Source organism: Brassica rapa, chromosome A08 (assembly GCF_000309985.2).
Source record: "Brassica rapa cultivar Chiifu-401-42 chromosome A08, CAAS_Brap_v3.01, whole genome shotgun sequence".
NCBI classification, from domain to species: domain Eukaryota; kingdom Viridiplantae; phylum Streptophyta; class Magnoliopsida; order Brassicales; family Brassicaceae; genus Brassica; species Brassica rapa.
The window spans coordinates 5787409-5803147 of NC_024802.2; the positions used below are offsets into that span (position 1 = coordinate 5787409).

Below are 15739 nucleotides of genomic sequence, written 5' to 3' on the forward strand. Positions count from 1 at the left end.
AAATATATAGATTCTATATATAGATTTTTTATTCTTTGTATTCGTTAAAAACATAAACAAAAAAAGAAATATATATAAGCTTTAAGATATACTTTACAAAATAATTTGAAAAATAAAATAATATAGATATCCTTATTCAAAAATAATAATTTTATTATAAATATATTTTATGTAAAATGATTAAAACTAATTATGACAACATCAACTGATTATATAATATATTTTTTCAAAAACAAACAATTAGATTTTGTGACTATTTTAATGTATTTTAAAACTAAATACATGTATTAAAATATAAGGCTAATAAACAAGAAAATAATATTTTACGATGAATATTAGTTTGACTAAATGATTATAATTTTAATAACAAAAAAATTATCATATAATATCATTTTTATTTTTATTTTTATTTCATAATTAATAAATTAAAACTGAATAAACAATTCAAACAATGTTAGAATGAAAATTAGACTTATTAATATTGCTTGATCTGAACTGAATATATGCAAACTGATAGGGTGAAAACATATGAGTTCTTGGTGTAACTATTTTATGAATCAATAATCAATACTAACAAGGTTATTCTTATTTTAGTCTAATTGTAATAAAATCTTTTGAGTCATTTGAAAAAAAAAAATAGAACCCAATATACCAAAACATAAATAAGCAAACTAATCAAAATATGAAGAATCAAATAAACAGTTGTTATGATTTAATTATTTTATATATCCATAAATGTGCCTGAATTTTTAAAATATTACAAGTTATGTTTATTTATGGAATCTTGATTTAATATATTTTTCCTTTTTTTCGAAAACAACATATATCAAATATACAAATTTTACAAAATATATATGCAAATTAAAATTTATACCGTGCATGAGCATAAAAATATCACCTAATATTTGGTTATGCAGTAGCGACATGGTATTGGAATCCAATCCAACTCAAGGTCGTATGCTTATCTGTGTTTAGTCTGTGATCTTGGTACTGAGTACTGACCACCTACTATAGCTAAAACCAAAACGCATTACCGCGGTAAATTTACACGTTCACCAATCACCGGTTTAGACGTCGGTTATATTATTCATATCTAGTGTTTTTCTAATATCAAACGGCTGACTCATATATATTCAGAAAACGCGTAAACATAACTACATAAGAGTTTATAAGAAGATCTTTCATTTATCATTCCATTTGTAACATAGCTTAAATCCATCTTAGTTTAAGTTTTTTGCTTGGTGATTGAAAACTTCTTCGGCATAGGAGACTTGAAGCTTCACCACTTTGTTCTGAGGTGACTTAGACAGAGCAGAGGAATGGCAGATTTTTGGAAGCGAAGCCTTTCCTTTGTACGCTTTGCACACCTGGGCAACAAAATCATCAAGATGCTGCATCCCCAAGAAAAAAAAACACGTTATATGATTATAAAATGTTAAATAAATGGAGTCAGGTTATTATTATTTACGAAAACAAAATTTCTACCTCGTATTGTGGTTTGCCGTTAACTGTGACCCATGGTACGTACATATGTTTCGGCTTCAAACTTAAAGTCTGGTTTGCATAACCAAGTATGAGCTGATAAAACAAAAAACGAAAATATTTATGACTTATAGGATTATAGATTATGGAAATTATACAATATGTTGGTACATTACGCTTTTATATACTTACAGTTTTAGAGAGATCACTGGTATAACAATCTTTGATGGCCTTCTTACCTCCATATTTCGTAAAACATGATGATTCCCAGTTTGTTGTGTCGTTTTCGATGCACCTTATGAACCAGTAATGTACATTCTGAGTTTCAAAAACCATCAATCATATTAATTTATAATTCTAATAGTCAGGTGATCTGGTTCACTAAACTTTTTCCCCCGGTTCACTAAACTCTTAAAAGTTAAAAATTTTAAAAGTATTTTAAATAGGTATCTCTATTAGATTTAAGTTTATATTTCATCCTAAAAACAGAAGAATTTAAAGTAGCAGAATAGTAACTTTTTAGGTTTATATTCTAAAAATATTATAAGTAAATAAATGATTTATATACCGGATCGGGCCAAGTTCTTATGGCGCAAGCTTCAATGGCGTTTAGTTTGCATTCCTCTTCACCATGCTTCACAAAAATTCATAATTAGTTAAAACATAGTAAAAAATAACACATAAAAGTGACTTAAACAACTATATCATTAAAATAAGAACGAATAAATTAGTTTATCAAGAAGAAAGAGGAGAGCATATATTTTTTTGGAGAATAATACTACAAAAAATTGTAAAGATGATCCCCAATCTTGTAGATCATCCCAGAATGTTTTAAATATCAAAACATCGGATGGTGTACTAATACTAGAGAATCTGCTTTTAACAGAAAAAAAGGAGGAGGAGGCGAAAAGAACCTGACAAGTGACAGTCAGCTTATCGGAGACATGAGCGTTCCCGAATGGAACGAGCTTTAGATCAGTGATTGTGTGGAGATCAGAGTCAAAGATTTTGACTAGACCATCGGCTATGAAACTCTGACAATAGGGACAAAGTGATTCGTAGTAAAGATTGAGCTTCACTTTGTCGGATTCACCAGCCACGAAGTTGTAAGAGAAGGTGAACAGAAGGCAAGCTAAGCAGAAGAACACAAGCCTGTGTGACGAAGAAGAGGCCATTGTAAAAAGCATTCTTTGTATAATGTTTATACCAAAAAAATTTTGAACTGAGTGGCTCACATGAACGCTTTGTGGATACATTTATAGATGTTTATTTTTACCATTACTGTCACTTGTTTTTTTCTTTTACTAGCTAGTTAGTAACATTTTTTTCTCGTGGGGTCTCGTATTTGACTTTAGTGTCCATAGTAGTAACTCAAGAGTCAGGGTGAGTATAGAAATACCATATGTCTATTGTACATATATATATATATAATTTTTCTCTTCAATAATTAGCTTTTATGATGGACATAGTAAAGCTCATATTCTACATCTACTTGAAATATCAATTAAATGTGTATTTTTTCTTAAGAAAATATTTATTTTATTATAGAAAACTATCTATAAAATATTATAAATACTCATCGATAATCATTTGTAATTAATGCGTTCACACTATATTTGGCACGTGGAAGTCTCACATTGATTAATTTGAATATGTTGACGTGTCAACTTCATAATCATTTAATAATTAATGTGTTCACACATTAATTTTTTTAACTGTAACGCAAAAAAAATTAATGCATTTACACTATTTTTTAATCAACTCATCTGAATCCGAAACCGAACTAGATTTGAAAGTGACATTTAAACACAAAATAAAACTGATTAATTATACTCAGATGAATCTAAAAGTTTAATATCCAGATAATCATACTCGAATCTAATTCAAACTAAAATATTGTGGATACCAAAATATGTAAATATCAATTATATACTTAAATATATTAATAATTTAAATTTTATATCTACTAGATATTCAAAAATATGAAAATATCTCAAAATTAGCAACATTGTCACAAGTAAATATCTAAAAATAACAGTAAATATTAAAAATACTGATAATATTTTTTTTGTTCTCCATCCAAATATTTAAATAGAACAAATTTTTATGTAAATTTAAATCGTTAGTCTTACATTATTCATTTTTATGTTTTATATTATTTTATTTTGGATTTAAGTATATTTAGACTTTTGTGAAAAATTACGTAAATAAAATGTGTATCTGGACTTGAGATCTGAACCGAACCCGCAATGATTCGAACCAAATCTAAACCAAAATTTGTAAATATCCGAATAAGATTTTAATTTCTAACAATAAAAATTTGAAATCCTAATAAATCAAGTGAATCCGAACAGATATATGAATATTCATTCCTAATAGAAAGCTATACCACAAATCTCTCAGTACAACTTATTAAAAATAATTTAATAAACTATTTCACTGCGTAGTGATTAATTAAAAGGTATACATAATCAGCGATATAAATAAAGTGGTGTTCATAATACCACTAAAAATGAGAGTCCCAGGTAAGTAATTATTAGTAACACTAACGGTAGGTTCTACTATGGATCTATTCTATTATATGAGTAGGTCTTGCTTTGCATCTTTCAAATTAAACTCTATACTCTCAACAGTTTTGGGAAACAAGTAAACCGCAAGTGGGTCTCTAGGTTGAACTGAATAGATGTATATTTTCCCTTTAAATAATGCAATTAAAGTAATTTCGAATAAACTCAAGTTTCCGTTTCGTCACGAATATTCACTTAGAATAAAAACAATCAATCTTTAACTAGAGTACAAACAACTATAGGACAACGTTTCAGCTAACAATACTATTTGAAATCTTGTTACAAGATTCAAAACGTACAGAGCAGATCACTAATTTGTTCCATTTTTTCAATATAAATTTGTGTAAGATTTTAAGTAATGTCGTTGAAAAATAGTAATGTTGTTTCAATTTTATAATTTTATAGGCCTTTTTAAGTTCTTTATTTTTTTCATTCAAGTGCATGTCGATAAAATTATGAGTTTGACACTTTTGCCATAGGGATTGAGATACAACAATATCTTATATATTAAAACAGAAGTTATAATTTTAATTCATGTGTGATTTTTTTAAAAAAATAGACCTAATAGACATATTCCTAAAAACTCATGTTATATTTAATCTCTAACCTTATCATCTAAATTTTGGACCTATCAGAAATTTTTATTGGGCTATCAATAATTGAATTTAAACAATAGATGATTCATTGGATTTATAGATAGTATAAATTAAATATATATAATTTAATGTTGTAATATTATACCTCCATATGTTAATTATTTAAATATTTGTCGATATAAACTTTTAAATTATAAAGATTTTTTTTAAATAACAAAAATCAGATTATCTAAAATGATTAATACTTACTACCATAAACCAATGAAAACAAATTTTAAACAATATAGTTTATTTTAAAAATTAAACAAAAACTAAATGTTTAATTATTTACTCGATAATATAAATATATGAAGCGAAAAATTTAATTTTTAAAAAATTTAAATTTGTGAAATGTTACCATATTTTTGAATTTGACCATAAAATAATATTTTATTAATCTTTATATATATAGTTACGATCTTAATAATGAAATAGTAATCCGAAAATATATATATAGAAGAAGATACAAATACATATTAAAGTTTGAAACAATCTATTCAATGAAAAAATAATACCGTAAACTTATTATGTTTTAAAAATTGATAGACACATATATATTATAATATATACCAATTTAGAACTGAAAACAAAATGTTTATAAAAAATAAATGAAAACAAAAACCTGTGCGGTCGCGCAGATCAAGATCTAGTTTTTAACTTTAAAATTGAACTGTTTAACAGAACAACGATCTTGTGAATTCACTAATTTTTACGTAGCAAAATAATTCTGAAAATGTATCAACAACAAAGATGAAGTTCTCACCAGTCCAGTTTTCGGTTTTGTGCCACAATGTTCCGAGGGAAATCTTATACTAATCCAAGCCATAAATCCCTTATATATCAATTGAGGAACATTTGAAAAGATGTAACCTCAATTTTGTATTAATTAAAAGAGGTCCTAATGCATAGGTGGCAATCAATTAAGTAGTCAATTACATTCAATTGAAAAATAAGTAGGTCCACATTCGATTTTTATATGTTGTTAGATACATAAGTTGGTCAAACTATATGATATGATATGATATTTTCTTTCCTTAAATAAAACCTACGGAATTACCATAAATGACTAATATATATATGACAATTAATGAGTTTAATAATAAAGATTTGATAACAATGTATATCTCCTCCATCATTTTTTGTTTAATTTTATATTATTAAAATAAATTAAACAATCAAATTAGCTATAAAAATAAAATTTAGATTTTTTCGTATATGTTATATTTTGAATTTTTAAAAACGACAATAAATGATTAAAACTATTAAAATTATTATGTTAAAAATTAATGATCAATGGTTTAACATTTTTATTATAAGAAGATACACATGATTTTAAAACCATATGAGTAAAAAATATCATTTAATAATAAAATAAATATATATATATATATATATTAAACACTATATACCATAAGATTACATAAATATTTTAATATTAAAACTTTCAATGAATTTTCAAGAACATTTATAAATTATAAACTTATTAAAGATTTCAGATTGAAAATTTTGTTATCGATGATTTAAATATTTTGTTATAAAACGATATGAACGATCATAGAACCGTATGATTATAAATTCTTATTTAATAAATAACTATACAAAATATACTATTCCTAGAAAAATATGTTGGTCCATCTTAACTTAAATTACACTTTTTATTAAACTAACTATCGAATTGATAAATAACGTACCAAAAAATGTTTTGCACTTTCCTTAAATAAAAGCTACGAAATTACCTAATATGATTAACGTATATGTGAAAATTAATTATAATGAATAATAAATATTTGATAACAATTTTTGTATCTTAGTTCTTTTTTAATTTTATATTATTAAAATATATTTAAAAATCACATTAAATATATAATAAAAACATTTATAATTTTTCTTATATGTTATATTTTGAAGTTTTCAAAACGTCTATAAATTATTAGAAATTTGAAGATCCCCACTCTGAAAATTTTGTGATCAATAGATTATTTTTTTGTCATAATAAGTTACAAATGATCATAAAATTGTATTAATATGAACTTTTATTTAATATTATAAGAAGATACACATTATTTTAAAACCATATGAGTAAAAAATATCATTTAATAATAAAACATATATATTTATATATATATATATATAGATTATACTATATACCATAAGATTACATAAATATTTTAATATTAAAAATTTCAATGAATTTTCAAAAACATTTATAAATTATAAACTTATTAAAGATTTCACATTGAAAATTTTGTTATCGATGATTTAAATATTCAGTTATAAAATGATATGAATGATCATAGAACTGTATGATTATAAATTCTCATTTAATAAATGACTATATAAAATATACTATTCTTAGAAAAATAGGTTGGTCCATCTTGACTTACATTATATTTTTTATTAAACTAACTATCGAATTGATAAATAATCTACCAAAATTTTTTTTGCACTTTCCTTAATTAGAAGCTACGAAATTACCTAATATGATTAACGTATATATGAAAATTAATTATTATGAATAATAAATATTTGATAACAATTTTGGTATCTTAGTTCTTTTTTTTTAAATTTTATATTATTGAAAGATATTAAAAAATCACATTAAATATATAATAAAAACATTTATATTTTTTCTTATATGTTATATTTGAATTTTTCAAAACGTCTATATATTATTAGAAATTTGAATATTCTCACTCTGAAAATTTTGTGATCAATAGATTATTTTTTTGTTATAATAAGTTACAAATGATCATAAAATATAACGCATATAAATTTTTATTTAATAAATATTCAATCTAAATAATATATATATATATAAACACTAATGATTTAAAGCAACAAAATTGGCTGATCAATTTAGTCGTCCAGTTGAAATCTTTCAAAAGTATGTGAAAGACTAAAGTCAAAGTAAATATAGATTTAGAATAGTAGTTATATTTTACTAACCAAATACCGAAAAAAATCGAACCGAACCGAAACCAACCCGATATCCGGATTGAACACCCATAATCCAAATGAAGCCAAACTATTGTTTCATTCTCCAAAATATAATAAAAATAATAACTAAATCCCGCGCAAGGCGCGGGTCTTATCCTAGTTTGATAAATAAGGTGAATGCTATTGTTCAGACAAAAAAAAAGAAGCCAATGCTGGTTTTGTACTAAAGAAACTCGTTGACTTGTTTAGTAGGCATATTTGAAATAAACTCGTTTAACTATGAAATACATTGATTAAATTTATAAAACGTAAAAAAATTTTTTTTACGTATACAGTTATTTACATTATTGAATTAGTAAACTAGGGTCAATTTTCGATATAAAAGCCCATTAAGCAAATAAAATGTGATTTTTTCAAAATTAAATCAAACCACACTAACGTAAGCCAAAAGAATACTATTATTTTGTTAGAAGCAAATATTTAGTTCATACCTGATAAGTGTCTTTATGTATAACTGTAAAATCAAAACCTAGATTTCTGCGTGAAAAAATTCATTTAATTATTTGTAATTACATAGGTTTATAAATAGAACTATAAGAAGTAGACTTAAAATCAAAACCTAGAGTTTTGTCCGCTGAGTACTCTCTCTCTTCGAAGAGAAAGCTATTTCTGGAAAAACAGAAATAACTTTCTTTTTAAAGGGAGAGAGTAGTACTTAGCGAAAGATACTGTTATGAAAGTGAGGGATGATTCAAAGGAGTGGTGATGCACAGAAGCTCGAGTTATCACGGAGTGTGACACATAACTCTGAAAGTTTGAGTCGATGGGAAGCCCCAAAAGAAGATATCGTTAAGTGTAATGTTGGCGTTTCATGGTCAAAAAGAAACAGTTTCACTACAAGAAAACACAAGTTTTACGAGGGCAGTTTTCCTCGTGACTTTGTCGTAAAAACAGTGATACGAGGAAATAGCGAAGAAATCCGTTTCGTCGTTATACGTTTGTCGTAACGCATATATCCTCGCTAATTCGTCGTAACGTAGCGAGGAAATAATTTCGTCGTAAAAGCGAAGAAGAATATTTCGTCGTAAAGACCACGTAAAGCTTCCACGTAAGGACGTCGCTAAATTTCCTCGTAAATACCTCGAAAGCCATTCCTCGTTAAAGCCACGTAAATAACTCGAAAGTAAATACTCGTAAAGTAAACGTAAATACCTTGATAGCTTTCCTCGTAAAGACCACGTGAATTGTCCACGTCATTTCCTTGTAAATATTTCCTCGTAAAAACCTCGTTAAGCTTCCACGTAAAGAAGTCGCAAAATTAGCTACGAATTTACTTCGTTTCGTTATTTTACAGAAATATAAAAAATTATAATTAAAAAATAATTTAAATTATTTAAATTATTAATAAAATTAAAATTCTAAAAAAATCAAAACCAAAATATTTTATATATAAATAAGTTTTGAATTCATAATACAAGAACCGAAATTAAAAAGAACTAAGGATCGTTAATCGCCCGGTAGAATTCATCACTCCTCGCCGTTACATTCGCCTCGGCATGTGAGTCGTCGGTTGGTGACTCACCTGGGATAGGATTTTGTTGTCGCATGGTCCTCAACAAAGTCTCCCATTCCGGATTTGTGGCCGCTACAACGTCCAAGAAGCCCTCGACTCCACCCACACGAGCTGTGAACGCAGATCGCGTCGAGCTCAACTCGTGACGCAGCTCAGTAGACTCTCTATGCAGCTCTTCGGACTCCCTACGCAGCTGAGAGACTTCATCATCCCGTCGCTGAACATAAGACGATGTCGCTCTCGAAACATCGTTGACGGAACCAATCCCCAACGTCCGTCCCTTTTTTTAGGGACAACCTTAAAAACAAAAAATAAATTTTGTTAGTAAAAATTTAAAGTTAAATTAAATAAATAATTAAAAAAATTAAAATTTTAGAAAATTTACCTCCTCGTAAAGCTTATCCACTTCAGGTGTGGATAAGGTGACGGGTAATCCATCGGTGGACTGCTGGGTCAGCTGGGTCTGGCGTTCTTCAACCCGAGCAGCCAAATCGTTGTAGATTTGCTCGTACTTGCCATCTATAAATCGGCCCGCCTTGTTCTTTTGGGTCCTCTCGTAAAGTTGCATAAGAGACGGGATTCTCTTTGGCCTAAAAAACATTTAAGAAAGTTGTTAGAATATATATAAAAATATACTAAAAATTTAATATAATTAAATATTTAATTACCATTTCCAAACGGACACCAGCGTGGGGTTTTTGGCCTGTAGTGTGAAGCATCGGCCCGTTCCCGTGCTCATCGACTGTGTTACGGGAGTTAGAGCAAGACTGGGCGACTCTAATGGAATCAGGAAGACGCCAATGTCGGATGAGGCCATCCCAGACATCTGTGGTGAGCTCAGCGGGTTTGCCACGCTCATACCCCTTCACGATCCAGTCACCCTTCCAGTTGGAGACCGTGTCCAACAAGCAAACTTTCGCCATCACGATAAACTTCTTCCTCACCCTCTTAGTGATCCCCAAGGCCCAATTATATTTTTGCTGTTGGAAAAAAAATTTATAATTAGTTTTTCAGAAAAAAAAATATATAAATAATGAAAAATTTTAAAGATATATAATTAATTAATAGAAACTTACAGCGTAAATTTTGAACCATGTCTTTCTGACGTAGTGAGGCGTCTTTTTCCAGTTCAGATGTGCCATGGAAAAGTAACCTTTTATCGTGTCGGTTATGTCTGATGCAAGACATCCGTCAATCCCAAACCTGGAAAATACAAATTTAAAATATAAATTATTTTTTAAAGTTATAAATAATTTAAAAAGAATAAAAAAATAATGAAACATACCACAAAGTTCCGTCCGGTCGGTCGGGGTCGATGACTGGTAAACCTTCTCTGCCTGGCAGACGAAGAATGTCCTCTACGGTGTACTGCGAGTAAGGAGCACTCGGAGGCACCATCAAATCGGGATGAATCTCGGCGGGCATCGGAGGTGCCATCGGAGGAGGCACAGGAGGAGGAGCCATCGGGGGAGGCACGTGATGAACCGATGGTGCACTAGAAGAAGGAGATCCAAAGACTCTCTGAGTGTACTGAGTCTCGGGGACAGTCTCCTGACCCGAAGAACCGGGAGCTGAAGAAGACGACGGGGCTAAACGACTACCCGGCTCACCGAACATCTCTCTGTAATGGGCAGTAAGTCTACCTTTTCGAACCTGAGAAAAAAATTTAATTTTTTAAATTTTCGTGAACAATATACTTCCCAACATTATCCACCTAATCAACACTAAATAACATAAGATCCGTAAACCTATCTAAATTCCCTATACTAACCACCTAATCTGTCCTAAACTAATCAAACTAGAGAGGAATTAGAGAGACTTACCATTGCTACGGAATAGGGAGGAAGTGGAGAGGAAGTGTAGAGGAAAGAAAGAGCGAGCTCGCTCGGGGATATATATATAAGATTACTTGTCCTCGTCATTTCCTCGTAAAGTTATGAGGAATTACAGAGGCCCGTGTTTTCATTTACGAGGAAATAGCGACGAATTACAAAGGCCCGCGTTTTGGTTAACGACGTTTTTACGACGAGTATCTTTACGTGGAATTAACGAGCATATGTGTTACGAGGAATTAGCGAGCTTATATTTTCTATAAATACCCACAACTTTCCTTTTCAAACCACACACACACTCACAAAACACACCCTCTCTCAAATCACACACCTCACCAAAATGCTTTTCAAATTAGAAATAGAGAAAAAGACCAAAATAGCACTAAATCAAGTTTTTGTTCTCAAACTAGCACTCAAGGCTAAAAGTCACAAAAATAGCACTCAAGGGGTGGGGTTTAGGGTTTACAATTTAGGGTTTAGGGTTTAGAGTTTAGGTTTTAGGGTTTAGAGTTGAGAAGTGAGGTTTTGGGGATAAGATTTCAAATTTTGAAAAATAAAAAAATTTAAATTTTTCAAAAGATAAAATGCTATTTTGGTCATTTTAGTTTTTGAGTGCTATTTTTGTGATATAAACTTAGAAAGGTGCTATTTTGGAGATTTGCCCTTAGAAATATTTGAAAAAAAAAGAAGAGAAGAAGATTTTGGAATTTATGTGGACGAGACGTAAGTCTCGCCACATATAATTCCAGTATCTTTCTTTTTTTCTTTTTTTACTAGTTTTTATACTATGAGGAAGTAGCAAGTCCCGCTTTTTACCAATTTAGAAATATTTGGAAAAAAAAAGAGGAGAAGAAGATATTGGAACTCATGTGGTCGAGACTTACGTAAGTCTCGCCAAATGTGATTCAAGTATCTTTCTTCTCTTCTTTTTTTTAGTTTTTTTAATATTTTCGTCGTAATATCCTCGTTAGTTTACGACTCGTTTACGACGATTTTGGCTTACGTGGAATTAGCGTGCCCCGCTTTCTTTTTTTTTTTTAATTTCGTCGTAAACTCCTCGTGGCCTTACGACAACCTTACGACGATTTTGGCTTACGTGGAATTAGCGTGCCCCGCTTTCTTTTTTATTTTTTTTCGTCGTAAACTCCTCGTGGCCTTACGACAACCTTACGACGATTTTGGCTTACGTGGAATTAGCGTGCCCCGCGTTATTTATTTTACTTTTCGTCGTAAGTTCCACGCTATGTTACGAGGAATTAACGAGTACTACATTTAAATCCCTAAAATCCGAAACCCCAAACCCCATCTTCCTTATCTTCTACTTCATATATTCCAAACCCCAAACCCATCTACCCTTGAACCTCAATCTATTCTTTCACCTCAAACCTTATTTATAATATATTCCAAACCCCAAACCACAAGTCCTTATTCATAATTAAAATAAACTTTCACATTACTTTATTCATAAATCAAACTCCCACATTATCTTATTCATAAAACAAACTACATAAAATCAAATACATCAATCGGATACATCAACATTCTCGTCATCACTAGAAACATCATCATTTTCATTAAACTCGTCTTCATTAGCTTTGTCTGTGGCATCGTCGGTAAGATCTTCGTACTCGTGATTATGCGGATCAATGAGAAGGATGTCATCAATTTCTTGTTCAGGTTCTTCGACTTCATTTATCTGTTCTTCTTGCAATGGTGGTTCTTCTCCACTGATAATTCGTCCTCGAGGTGTAACTTTGATCACAGCTAACCAATTTATACCCGAATCTCTCATCCGAGGGTATGGAAGGAAGCTAACTTGGTCTGCTTGTGAAGCTAAGATGAAAGGCTCGAATTTGTTGTACCATCGTCCACCGTTGACATCAACTACACCGAATTTGTTAGACCGAACACCTCTGTTGATGACGGGGTCGAACCATTCACATTTGAAGAGGACGCATTTCAGCTTCAGTATCCCTGGAAATTCGACTTCAATAATCTCCGTCAAGATCCCGTAGAAATCTGTTTTCCCTTTGACACATATTCCATAGTTACTGGTCGCCCGCTGTCTACCATACTCATATGTGTGAAAAGTATAGTCTCGCGTGAAATACATCTGTGATGTGGTGACCTTTACAAGTGGAGATTGAATTACTTCGTGTAACCATTTAGGATAATCTGCATCGTCGTCATAATCAACCTGCAAAAGTAAAGATAATGTTTAAATATCGATCATGTACGAAAAAAGAGTTTGAGATAATACCTGATTTTGCAACCACTTTATGAAGTGTTGATCTTTCCTTTTGTCTATGTCACTTGTGGATATACCAGGAAATGTTTCTTCGACTTGAGAAACAAATAGGCTGTAAAATCACATTTTATAATAGGAATGAATCTCTCCCAATTAATATAACTTATTATACTTAATTAGATGTGTTTCGAAGTGTCCATATATATGTTACCTTTCAAAATAACGCATCAATGGATCCTCGCAATTGAGTAGAATATAGGTGTGTGCACTATGAGCGTCTTGTTCACTCGACCACCAAACCTCTTTAGACTTCCCACCGAGTCGTCCAATCTGGCTAAAGATGTCTGGAACACCAGCAACTGCATATGTTGGCGCAACACCACCATCATCATATCTTCTTGGAGCTCTTCTCCGGGTACATACTTTTGACGCAAAGTAGTACGATGTGAAGTGAGAAACTTCTTCCGTCAAACTTCCAGCAATTATAGAACCTTCAACTTTGGTGAGGTTCTTTGCTTTTTCCTTCAAATATTTCATGGCTCGTTCATACTGATACATCCATCCGTAATGTACAGGTCCACGAAGCAATGCCTCATATGGAAGGTGGACAGCTAGATGCTCCATGACGTCAAAAAACCGGGAGGAAATATCTTCTCCAGGTTGCACAATAAGATGGGAATGTTCTCCTGAAGCTGTTCCACAACTTCTTCTTTAAGAGTGCGTGTGCTCAGATCCCTGAAAAATGCTCCAATGCCTTTTATATTCCAAAAACAATTAAACACATTGTTAGTCATATATTATTTTACAAAATAGACCGTTTAAAATTATTGTCATATAATACACTACGTACCTGCAAGTGCTTCATGTACGTTTGTTGGAAGTAGCTCCGCAAATGCAAAGAGCAGTAGTCGTTGCATAAAGACATGACAATCATGACTCTTCATCCCGGAGAACTTTTGACCCTTTTCAACACATCTAGAGAGATTCGAAACATACCCATCAGGGAACTTCACTTCTGATGCCACCCAGTTGAACAATACCGACTTTTTTTCTGAAGACAATCTGAATATCGGAACGGGAATTTGTCCATTGCTTTTAATATGTAACTCGCTTCTTGAGCAAATATCCGGCAAGTCTAACCTCGATTTTATGTTGTATTTTGTCTTCCCTGGGACATTCAATATTGTATTCATGATGTTCTCAAAGAAATTCTTCTCTATATGCATCACATCGAGGTTGTGGCGTAGAAGAAGATCCTTCCAATATGGCAACTCCCAAAATATACTCTTCTTGTGCCAGTTGTGATGAACACCGTAAGAATCAGGCATATTACGAGGGACATGCCAATTACCACCCCAACTAACTGTTTCATTAGCCCCATAGTAGTCGATTTGCGCTTCAATTTGTTCTCCAGTTAGATATGGAGGAGGAGTGTCTCTCACAACCCTTTTGTGCCTAAACAAATTCTTGTTTCTTCGGTAAGGATGGCCAATGGGAAGAAACCGACGGTGACAATCAAACCAACTTGTCTTCCTACCATTCTTCAGTTGAAACGCATCTGTCGTTCCATTACAATATGGACAAGCTAATCTCCCATGTGTAGTCCATCCAGACAACATCCCATAGGCAGGAAAATCACTTATGGTCCACAAAAGCATCGCTTGCATCGTAAAATTCGTCTTCGTTGAACAGTCATACGTCCTCACCCCTGTTGACCATAAATCCTTCAACTCTTTTATCAGTGGTTGTAAGAAAACATCCAGGGACCTTTTTGGATGGTTCGGACCAGGTACTAATATGGTCAAGAATAGCAATTCCCCTTGCATGCACATCTCCGGTGGCAGATTGTATGGTGTAAGAAAGACTGGCCACAATGAATATTGTCTCCCTGACATTCCAAACGGACTAAATCCATCTGTGCATAGTCCGAGATACACATTGCGGCTATTGCTAGCGAAATCCGGATATACTTTGTTGAAATGTTTCCAGGCTCTTGCATCTGATGGATGAGTCATCTCACCATCCGTTTGAGTATGCTCGGCATGCCATCTCATCTTCTCAGCAGTCTGCTCTGATTGATACAATCTTTTCAATCTGTCTGTAATTGGTAGGTACCACATCCTTTGGTACGGTACCCTATTACGTCCCCGTCCTTGCGGCTTGAATTGTGGCTTCTTGCAGAATCGACATTCTTCTAGCTTCTCATCATCTCCCCAATAGATCATGCAGTTGTCGATGCAAACATCTATCATCTCTGAAGGCAACCCAAGACTATAAACCAGTTTCTGAATCTCATAATAAGAATCAGCAGACACATTGTCTTCCGGCAAATACTCTTTAAACAAGTCAGCCCATTCGTTCATGCAACTTTCAGGTAGATTGTGATCAGTTTTAATATTCATCATTCTAGCAGCCAACGATAATTTAGAGAGACCTTCTCTACAACCACTGTAAAGTGGTTGATT

At 31.5% G+C, this 15739-nt stretch overlaps 2 protein-coding genes across 2 annotated transcripts; both read right to left on the reverse strand.

Annotated features, from left to right (window-relative positions):
- Positions 1-1108: 1108 nt before the first annotated feature.
- LOC103833329 (gamma-interferon-responsive lysosomal thiol protein) lies at positions 1109-2718 on the reverse strand. Its single transcript, XM_009109419.3, has 5 exons — positions 2397-2718; positions 2051-2116; positions 1675-1800; positions 1486-1578; positions 1109-1391 (listed from the first exon to the last, which is right to left on the reverse strand). Exons 1-5 carry the CDS (start codon positions 2667-2669, stop codon positions 1221-1223), a joined length of 729 nt encoding a protein of 242 aa, XP_009107667.1. The 5' UTR covers positions 2670-2718; the 3' UTR covers positions 1109-1220.
- A 5126-nt stretch (positions 2719-7844) lies between these two features.
- Positions 7845-10889, reverse strand: LOC117127492 (translation initiation factor IF-2-like). The gene is made up of 4 exons (XM_033278027.1): positions 10480-10889; positions 10271-10397; positions 10109-10174; positions 7845-7898 (listed from the first exon to the last, which is right to left on the reverse strand). Exons 1-4 carry the CDS (start codon positions 10809-10811, stop codon positions 7845-7847), a joined length of 579 nt encoding a protein of 192 aa, XP_033133918.1. The 5' UTR covers positions 10812-10889.
- Positions 10890-15739: the final 4850 nt, after the last annotated feature.